Below are 11,288 nucleotides of genomic sequence, written 5' to 3'. Positions count from 1 at the left end.
AACTCCGATTCTCGCGTTCCGCATGTCCACGAACTCGTATCGACACGCTCTACGACTTTCGTGAAGGAAGTTTTCAGAGAATCCGAACGTATAAAAAGTCAACCTTGAACCCCCCTTAAAGTCACACTTTACGAATAAAAATTCGTCCGAAACACTTCCGCTCAGTCCACGAGCCACGAAACCGTCTGATACCCACAATTTAAATTCTGGAAAATCCTCGGAAAATAAATACGAATTTCCGGGGCATCACAGCCTTTTATGTAGCCTTGCTTCATTTGCTCAATGCAAGCAGCATTATCCTCATAAATGCTAGTAGGCTCATCTGTGGTGGATTCCAAACCACAATTACTTCAAACATGCGTAACTATGGATCTAAGCCATATATATTCACGAACTGCTTCGTGATCGAAGAGCAATAATCTCTGCATGGTTTGAAGAAGTAGTGACTAAGGTCTATTTAGTAGACCTCCAAGATATCGCGGTCTTACCCATGGTGAATACATAACTCATTTGGGAACGACATTTGTGCGGGTTAGAGAGATACCCAACATCAGCAAAACCTTCAAAACACTTATGTCATTTTGGGATGGGGAGAGAGAACGCAGTCCACTGTTGGTGGCGTTCTTGACATATGATGGGTCCGAATCCATTGTCTCTTTGTAGGGATAGAACAATCCCATATCGATCATACCACTTAGGTATTGAAAGATTTCTTTAACACTAGTCCAATGGTGTCATGTTGGCGCAGAGCTATATCTAGCTAATAAGTTCACGACAAATGAGATGTCCGATCTTGTGCATTGTGCTAAGTATGATAATGCACCTATTGCACTTAGGTAGGGCACTTCTGCCTCTAGCACATCTTCGTCGTCTTCTTTTGGACGAAATGGATCCTTCTTTGGATCAAGACTACGGACGACCATTGGGGTGCTTGAAGGCTTAACTTTGTCAGTATTGAAACGCCTAAGCATCTTTTGGGTATAAGCTAATTGATGAATCAGGATACCATCTTCACGGTGCTCAAGTTTCAAACCGAGGCAAAACCGTGTTTTCCCAAGATCTTTCATCTCAAACTCGGATTTCAAGTGTTCAGTGGTTTCCCTAAACTCTTTATGGGTGCCAATTACGTTCATGTCATCGACATAAACCACTACTATTGCAAATTCGAAACTTGTTCTTTTTATGAACACACATGAACATAGTTCATTATTGACATATCTCTTCCCAATCAAGTAGTCACTTAGATGGTTATACCACATCCATCCATATTGCTTCAATCCATATAGTGAGCGTTTCAATCTTATTGCAACGCGCTCCGTGGTTTAAAGCCACTTGATTTGGGTAACTGAAGTCCGTCTGGGACCTTCATGTATATCTCTGTATCTAGATTCTCATATAGATACGCAGTAACTACATCCATAAGCTCCATGATCAGTTTTTCAGAAATTACCAAACTGACAAGGTAGCAGAACCTGATAACGTCCATTACGGGAGAGTAGGTCTCCTCGTAGTTGTTTCCAGGGCGTTGTGAGAAGCCTTGTGCCACAAGGTGAGCTTTGTACCTTACAATCTCGTTTATCTAATTAATCTTTCTAATGAATACCCATTTATGACCAACTAATTTAGTGTTGGGTGGTATTGGCACAACTGGCCCGAATACCTTTCTCTTTGCTAGAGAATCAAGTTTTGCCAGGATCGCATCTTTCCATTTTGGCCAATCAGCTCTACATTGACATTCATCAATGGAGCGTGGTTCGATGTCATCGGTCTCAATAATCTCACGCGCTACTGAATATGCGAATACATCATCAATGATGATGGAGTTTCTTTCCCACGTCCCATGTACACTAGTGTAATTTATAGAGATCTCTACGTTCTCAGGGATAGGTTCTGACATTGAGGCGTCCCCTTAAAATATCTCTTGGACATAACCATAATTCGGAATATTTTTCATGGGATGGATTTTGAGTATCCATGATCAAAGGATTGTTTGTGCCTCATTCGCTCTCTTTCTAGGGTGAGTATCCTTCGAACCAATTGGTCTACCGCGCTTCCTCGCAGGACCTACGGCTATAGACACGACATCACTACCATTTTGGGCAGTGGCGCCATCTCCTGGTGTCACGGGAGTGGCGTTACATCTAGTATTTGGGTCAATCCTTGCAGGCACGTTTGCAGCAGGTATATGTGATCTCATCACTTTAGCAACATCAGAAAACGCATCAGGCAGAGTGTCTGCTACGTTCTGGAGCTCAATTATTCTTCACACTTCAAGTTCGGACTGTGTGATACGGGGATCGAGATGAGACATAGTGGGGATAGACCATGACAATTCCTATCGTTCCTGTTGAACATCTGTGTTCTTATCTCCCCCTAACGACGAGAAGACTGTCTCATCAAAGTGACAATCTGCAAATCTAGTGGTAAAGAGATCGCCTGTCAAGGGTTCAAGGTAGCAGACGATAGTTGGAGATTCATATCCAACATAGATGCCCATTCATCTATGTGGACCCATCTTAGTACGCTGTGGCGGCGTAATAGCCATATAAATAGCACACCCAAAAATGCGTAAGTGTGAGATATCAGGCTCGTACCCAGTCACTAGCTGTAACGCAGAATAAGGTTGGGTGGCAGTGGGTTGTAGACGAATTAGCGTGGCTGCGTGCAATATTGCATATCCCCAAGCAGAAACAAGGAGATTGGTGCGCATAACCAATGTCCGTGCTATTATTTGTAGTCGTTTGATAGTTGCTTCCGCAAGACCATTTTGGGTATGAACATGGGGACCTAGATGCTCTACATCAATCCCTAGTGATATGCAATAGTCATCGAACGTTTTCAATGTAAACTCCCCAGCATTATCAAGTCGAATTGACTTAATTGGGTGTTCTGGGTAGTGAGCCCGTAGACGGATAATCTGGGTTAGGAGTTTAGCATAAGCAGCATTTCGAGTGGACAACAGCGCGACATGTGACCAGCGTGTCGACGCATCAACCAATACCATAAAGTATTTAAAAGGTCCGTATAATGGTTGAATTGGTCCACAAATATCCCCTTGGATTCTTTGTAAGAATGAAATGAGTATTTTGGGATCCTTTGCATAGGACGGTCTCGATCCTAATTTCCCTAAGGAACAGGCTTTGCAAAATGAGCGAGGGGCCTTAGAGGCAACCAATGAGGATGTTAGTTGGGCCTGAGCGTCTGAATCGCTATTAGAAGCAAAATTTGTGACTATATCACCCGTCATGGCGTTGGAACCATGGGAAGTGGCACCCATGCCGCCATTGCCATGGATGACGCCCTCTTTGGCATTGTCAGGGGGGACATGGGAGGCCCTAGGCCTATGGTGGACGACGACCGAGCCAGAGGCGGCTGCAGTGGCCGTCACACTAAGTTCGGGAATCAACCTTTGATTCTTGCTTCTTTTCGCTCAAAAGAATGGATGTCCATGTGAATTTTTTAGTGTACGTATCATCATGTCACGACCAGGATGTCCTAGTCTGTCATGCCAAAGCCAAAATGTGTCGGAATCCAAGAGGTCTTCTCTTATGGCGTTATTGGATTCAATAGGTCAAATGGTAGTGACATAAAGTCCACTAGATTGACACATAAGCTTTTCTTAAGATGCGCTTTCGTCTGCAGTCATTAGAGGTAATGCAAAGGAATTCTTTTCCGTTCTCAGTATGCGTTTCCTCATGGAATCCATTGGCTCGGATATCTTTAAAGCTCAATAAGTTTCGATTTGCCTTAGGAGCGTAGAGAGCTTCTGCGACATTAATCAAGGTGCCATTTGGCAAAAGGAATTGGACAATTCCATGTCTTTGAACTAATCCTGATGGACCAGCCATCATAGTCACAGAGGAATATGTAGGCAACATCTCCAAGAATAATTGCCTATGGCGGAGAATGGTGTGCGTAGTCGCACTATCCGCAAGATATTGCAGTTCTCTACAATCTATTCCTAAAAGAAAAGGCTGGTAATCAAAAAAGAAGTCATAAAGAAAAGAAGTCAACTTTTATTAATAAGCCAACAAAATTACATTATTGTCTCTTTCACTAGATAGAATCTAATAAAAAAAAAAACTAGCTAATGCAAAACAATGGTAGTCGTCTAACTTCTTTTGGTAGCTCCTAAGCAAATGTGACCAGGTGAGTAGAGAGATGTCGGTGGAGCAAGGCTCGCTTAAGTACCACTTATCTCAAAACCTTCCTAGACATCACACTTACTTTGGGTAAGCCTACTTTGAAGAAAAACTAAACCATTGGCATTTACTACAAAAATAATATGGCAATTGCCTACATCTCTTGGAAAATAAAAAAGATTTAATCAAAATCTCCAGTTTCTGGGTCTTGATCTTTGAAGTCTTCCACCCTTAGATCGAGATCGCCATCTTGATCTTCTTGTTCCATGTAATGTGCCTCCCTTGCTTCACGATACATCTTGTACGCGTTTGCAACATTCTAGGATGCCTTACACTTCCTTGCCCAATGTCCGGGTAGTCCACACCTAAGACAAGCATCATTATGGTCAGGCTCCCTTGATCGAGGCGCTTTAGGAGCGTTTTGGGGACGGCTTCTATCTTTGGTGGCGTCACCACCATAGCTGGAGGTTTCTCTCTTTACACGTTTACCTCCACGATTATGTGCACGCCTATCTTGGCGGTTTCTTTCCTCTTTAGGGAGAGAATATGGACTAGAATGTCCAAAATTATCCCTTTCCTTAGGGTTTTGCTCCTTGTGCCCTCCCTTAGGGGCACGACTATAATTAGACTCCGGAATTGACTTGGCTCCAACGGGTCTTGAATTATAGTTCTTCACAAGTATGTTGTCGTGCTTTTTAGCTACGTTCATGGCACTAATAGACTCATGAAATCTTGTTATGCGTCCTACGTTGACATCAATCCGATAGTTCTTGGCTACCATCAATGTAGAGACGGGGAAGGTAGAGAAACTCTTCTCGATCAACATTGTATCAGTGATTTTCTGCCCACAGAATTCCATCAAAGACTTGAATCGAAGTGATTCCGAGTTGTAGTCAAGTACAGACTTGAAATCACAAAATCGAAGGCTATGCCATCTCACCTCTAAGTCTGAAGCAGGGAGTCACGAACGTTGCCAAAACGCTGCTCGAGTTCTACCCATAGTTTTCTTGGGTCTTCCTCATTGAGGTACTCATTTTGGAGCGCCTCATTCATGTGCCTTGTCATGAGAATGATGACTTTAGCTTCATTCTCCTCTCCCGTAGCTCTATTTGCTTCAAAAGCAGCAGCTTGTTGAGGAGTAAGCACGTCCTGACTTGGCTCTTGGATCCAACTTAGGATCCCATCAGCCTTAAGATGCTGGCGCACATCACGGACCCACTTGTGGTACCTTGCACTTGTTGTCTCTAGTGGAGCGAAGCTCAACTTGATCAGGTTACTCATCCTGAAAAACAACAAGAAAATAGGGTTAGTTTCGGAGTGAAAAAGGCTACCATGAAAACAATAAAAATTTCTCAGCGTAGTCGCTTCCAAGAAATTCAATTCCAAGAGGGGCAACAAATGCCTAGGCCATTTTTTAGAACCTAAGGCTAAGTAGGCAACAAATGCCAAGTGTCAAAATTTTATAGGGAAACAAAGAAGGGGATAGGGAAATGGAGATAGAAGATTTGAAGCCATAGAAAGATTCTTTTGTATCCTGCGGAGATTCATATATATTCTCTATATATATATATATACATACTTACAATCCATATATATAATTTGGACCTTGATCCTTCCCAGAATATATACATGACCAAAGCTTTGAAAAGATTCATATATGATGATCAAGAATAAAAAATCATACCTTTCTCTTCTCATGGATTTTTCTGGCCATGATTAATGCACAAAATACAACAATCCCAGTGAACATTGGTGTTGTTCTTGACTTTGATTCAGGGGCCGGGAAGACTGCAAAGTGTACTTGAGTTGCATGGAAATGGCCCTCTCAGATATTTATGCGTCTCATCCTTACTTCAAGACAAGGATAGTATTGAACACAAGGAACTCCAAACAAACTGTTGTTGGTGCAGCTGCGGCAGGTTCTCTCTCTCTCTCTCTCTCTCTCTCTCTCTCTCTCTCTCTCTCTCTCTCTCTATGTATAGTATACTTTCTCTTTGATTTCATATCAAACAATTAAAAGCACTTCATAATATGAGAAGACTTCCAGACAAATAATATCACAAAAAAGAGAGTCCTTGATGAGTAACGCCCCGATTTTCAAACACAAATAATAAACAAATGTACAATACAAATACTCAGGGCGTGATGGTTCAGACATTAATACAAAACACTAGGAAAAAATTTCTTTAAAGAACAGCAAGTAAAGATGTCCTGAACCCACAATGTGAATACAGACTCATTCTTTAGAATCTTATATTACATTACACCAAGTTTACAAATTAAACTGAATTGGAATTGCAATTCAATAAGTAAATAGCCTCACCCCACTCACTACACAGCAGAAGACTAACAAGTGCGTACAACAATTAAGTTCCTAAACTCATGACTGCAATGGCAAGGGACTACAGCTCCATCTCGTTCACACTAACCTGCACGATAGAACCCTACACCATTGAATAGTGCACTGGGTTGAAATAACAAGCCCGGTAAGCTTATAAAAGCTTGTGTGAGTAAACTCAAAACAATAAGGAAGAAGCACATGCTTAAACCATCTCAACCTAACAAAATTGTTATACAATTATCACAACAAAAACATCAAGTTCATATCATAATATATCATGGTCATGTACGTTGACTCAAAATCTAAAACCCACTTGCTTTGACTATCAACTGATGCATTTTATTTTACAAAGGTTTAACTAAACAATTAAACTCGAATAACATTTTAAAACATTAAAAACTCCAAAATCCAAAATCAACCTCCATTGATCTCAACCGAATGATTGTCACCTCAGTGACCTTTCAAAAACATTGAAATCTCAACAACCACTTCTTGAAAATATAAAGCACTGATAATTCAAAATCAAGTGAAAAGTAATCCCTGCATGTGAATTAGTTTAGGAGATCACATCAAAAACACATCAAGTAAATCATAGTAATCCATGCATATCGTTTAGTTCAGGAGATTACATTAAAACAATCAATAGAAGTCATAGTAATCTCTGCATATGAATTAGTTTAGGAGATTACATTAAAACCAATCAATTCAGAAAAACAGTAATCCCTGCATATAATTTAGTTCAGAAGATTACAAAAGAAAACAAGCAAGTCAATAATAGAAATAAACTAAAAATCAATACCTTTCATCTACTAATAACACCAAATCAACAATCTCAAACATCAATCACTCAACTATTCCATAACCTTTTCATAACAATCACCATATCAATTATCACCACCTTGGTACTACTGTATAGATTATTACCACATTGGTTATCGCCAATTTGGTACTACTGTATAGATTATCACCACCTTGGTTATTGCCACTTTGGTACTACTGTATAGATTATCACCACATTGGTCACCACCTTGGCTATTGTATAGCTAATCTCCACATTGGTCACCACCTTGGCTATCATCACATGATATAAAATTCATGACTCTCAAAAAAATATTGAAAACCTTTTCAAATTATTGATTGCACACCTCAACATTTTCACAAATCCTACATATTCCTTTCAAAATCCGGAAGTTTCCAAAATAGGAAACTAAATTTATTTTCTCATTTTTCCAATTTATACTAAAATGGAAACTTTTTCCAATGGCCAAAACTTCCTCATACGAACTCCGAATTACACGTGCCACATATCCACGAACTCGTATCGACGCGCCCTACGACTTTCGTGAAAGAAGTTTTCATTGAAACCCAACAAATTAAAAGTCAACCCTTTGACCCCTCAAAAGAAAAAGTTTTCGAGTAATTATTCGTCTGAAACAATTTCACTCCACCCCCAAACCACGTAAAGTAATAACAACTTATTTAATAATTTCTGAAAAAATCATCATAAATTAATAATGAATTTCCGGGTTATTACACTTGTACTCCAAGATTATGTATTTTGTAATCCCTATATATAGGGCTCCTATTATCAATGAACACACAATTCTCTCCTCAATTTCTTTGTATCCTAATATCCTAAAACACGCTATCATCATGAGCCCCAACTCTGAATTAGAAGCCAAAATTTTTTTCTTCTCTCTTCTTGCCGTGAGACCCTAGAACCTTACCCTAGGATCATCTCATGCACGCCACCATCTCTACACACGGTTTTGGGAAGAGAACCATATGACTACTAGGAAAACAAGAACGAGAAAATCAAGCATCAAGAAAGCACCAAGTAAGTTTTAAATTAAAGTTCCTGCTTTTTGTACTTTAATTTAATCTTCTTTTTCTTCGGGGACTTGCAACCTCCCTTCTTCTACATATCCCACTTTCTGTAACGTGGGTTCGATTCTATAAAAGCGGAATCATGGGGATTCACGCTATACGAACTACGAGCGTTCGTGAGCATGGAAATATTACGAACTAAGAGCGTTCGTACGCTACGGACTAAAAGCATCCGTGAGTGTCAAAATTTGACCATTCACACATCATTGTTTCGGTCTAATCCAAATTTCTTGGAAATCGATTTCTTGGTAGCATTGAGGCTCAGAAATCTTAATATTAGTTTTCGTGGAAGCATTGACTTCGAAACTAATCCGTTCTTGTTTCCCCTTTTCAGGATGTCAAACTTGAACAAGCTCAATTTTACTCCACTGAATTCTACAGGCACGGGATATTTCATGTGTGCTCATAATGTTGAGCCCACCTAATTACCCTTGATTTATTGCCTACAATCCAAGAGCCCTGTTCTGAAGGAACCGCTCAAGAGTCTCAAACTGAGATAGATAATTCCAGAGCACTTACCCTGAAGAAGCACCACCACTACAACAATATCTAGCATTAGTGACCAATGGAATAGTCACAAAAACTAGCAATTTTGGTCACAAATTGTATTTAGTGACCAAAAAAAGGTGGTCACTAGGTCATCACTATAGGTCTGTCACTAATTCTATATAGTGATCACTTGCAATACTTGGTCACTAAAATCAAAACTTTTAACGACCATTAAAATCTAGACAATGATAGTAATAGCATTAGTGACCACAAAATTGATCAGTAAAAGGGTCAAATGTGGTCACTGAAGGCATTATTTGGTCACTAAACTAGAGTCACATACATATATTAGTGACCATGTCAACAGGCCACTAAAACATTGGCTATCAATATATATATATATATATATACACACAAATAAAAGCCTTTCTCGGCTTTTAATATTTGGTCTTCTATACACTTGAACATTAATGAATACTAATAAAAATTGTGAAATACGAAACAGAGTCTAGAACGATAAAAGAACCCATCTGTGCAGAACTCTTAACTATTTGAGCTATGCAAACAACTACATAAGTATGATAGATACTCATTGGAAATCTTGTGAAGAAGGCAAAGTCCAAAGGCATTGCGGGTAAGTAACCGGACTTTTTGCCTGTGCATGATTCTCAATATTTTTTATCTTCTTGCATGCAGTCATGCATAGAGAACTTCTGGCTTTAATTATGTGTAGTTTTGGGCAACTGATACTCCTTTGCCGTTGTATGCAGCAAAAAGCTGCGAAATGCTAGAGATATGTCTCTGAGAGAAGTGCATCCAATTCATGAATGTGAATTCTGAACAAAAACAACTGCTAAAGATAAAAAGAGGCCTATAATTCAAAATTTCTCCAAAATATAAAAGAACATAGTGAATATAAATTCTAATCATGTTAAGCTAGTCCCCGAGATGAGAAGTTATGGGAAAGAGTGTATTACAAATGATTTACGCTGCATGGTTGCTTTGTGAAAGAAAATTTCAAATGCCATATAAGGTTTTACTCAGAAAGTAGACTTGGGGGTTAGGACATACATCAAGTATGGAAGAATCATGTTTTCCAGTAGAGAAGGGTTTTGTGTGACGTATTCCTTCCACTCTTCTTCATCAATCCTGTCATCTGCTTTTCCATATGCATCCATGAATATCTGTTTAAGTACATACAAGAATGAATCAGTTATCAACCTAATGCAACCGTTATAAGATAGAAATAACTGACTTATCCGTGCTTCACAATAAATTGTAATCAAGTTTTCTTAAAGGCTAAAATCAATGAAGACAATCATGTGGCATACAAATGACACATGCTTCCTATTCTAATCTTATATAGAAGAGCACTATGCATGATTTGCAATTAATGTGGAGCTCCAAATCATAGATAGAAAATTGATCCTTGATACTTCCAACTTATACAACTGCAAATAACTAACTCCCTAAGCTATCACCAAAATGTTAATTCTCTATGCTTCAGAATTTTTACCAGATGTGAAGAATTCCTCAACTTCTTACACCACATCTCCAATAGAAATAGTAAAGGTTTGAAAAAAAACTAAAAATGAATCAATTACATCCCTGTCTGAACCTTCTTAGAATTAGAAACAGAACAAAAACACAATGTACATCCAAGATCCTTTTTTTTTTTTTTTTTTTAAATACCAAACCTCTTCATTTGCAAGAGCGAGCATTAAGTCCAATGAAGATGAAAATGTAGAAGCATCTCCATTGTAAGCCTTGATGAAGTTCTTTTATTTATGAGTTTTAAGCAAAGAGTCCATGGGATTTGAATGCCAGGTAACTATAATCAAGCTCATGATAATAATACTATGTATGACCTCTTGATATCTAAGGCTAGCAAAGATGCATTGAAAATTCACTTCAACTAGGACATCTAGTATTTCAATGTTTACATGAAAAGGTAAAATCAGGGAATCATCTCAAGCAAGTTGAAAAGAAATTAAGACCACATACCCTGTCAAAAAAGAGGCTCTGCTTACTGCTATTTTGAAACACAGCAAGCTTGAGCTCTTCCTCTTTCAAAGCGGATGATGTCATTGCCATTTCTGCCACCTTTTCCAAATCCACTCCAAGAACTACAAAAGAAAAAAGCAGAAACACAAAATGAAATACTATACAAACCCAATTCTAAACTTACAAGGATATAGACTCCTTAGTTGTTTAACTCCTCTAATACTATAATTTCATCATCAGTTAAATTCGATAATTTCACCCAATGAACCCCAGTTTGAATGAAAAATTAAATCAAGATTTTAGACACCCAAAAATCAAGGATAATGGAATCTAGAACCCTGACCCAGATCATCGATAATTCCAAACTCAAAAGGAAAGGAAGATCACTAGAGCTAAATCAAAAGCTAAATTGAATATAATGTACT

The 11,288-nt window shown here is 38.8% G+C and overlaps 1 protein-coding gene across 1 annotated transcript; it reads right to left on the bottom strand.

Annotated features, from left to right (window-relative positions):
- Positions 1-9,809: 9,809 nt before the first annotated feature.
- On the bottom strand, positions 9,810-10,981 carry LOC121049882 (calcineurin B-like protein 5). The gene is made up of 2 exons (XM_040508212.1): positions 10,864-10,981; positions 9,810-10,043 (listed from the first exon to the last, which is right to left on the bottom strand). The coding sequence occupies exons 1-2, from the start codon at positions 10,951-10,953 to the stop codon at positions 9,900-9,902; spliced, it is 234 nt and encodes a 77-aa protein (XP_040364146.1). The 5' UTR covers positions 10,954-10,981; the 3' UTR covers positions 9,810-9,899.
- Positions 10,982-11,288: the final 307 nt, after the last annotated feature.

This window comes from Rosa chinensis, chromosome 6, assembly GCF_002994745.2.
Source record: "Rosa chinensis cultivar Old Blush chromosome 6, RchiOBHm-V2, whole genome shotgun sequence".
NCBI classification, from domain to species: Eukaryota; Viridiplantae; Streptophyta; class Magnoliopsida; order Rosales; family Rosaceae; genus Rosa; species Rosa chinensis.
Note: the sequence above shows the minus strand (reverse complement) of the source record. Positions and strands in the feature narration are given on the sequence as shown.

Bases quoted from the DNA above. Each gene is read 5' to 3' on its own strand.
- LOC121049882 (XM_040508212.1), bottom strand. From the start codon at position 10,953: ATGGCAATGACATCATCCGCTTTGAAAGAGGAAGAGCTCAAGCTTGCT. The intron at 10,044-10,863 runs GTATGTGGTCTT...GTACTTAAACAG, and splicing joins AGAGCCTCTTTTTTGACAGG to ATATTCATGGATGCATATGG.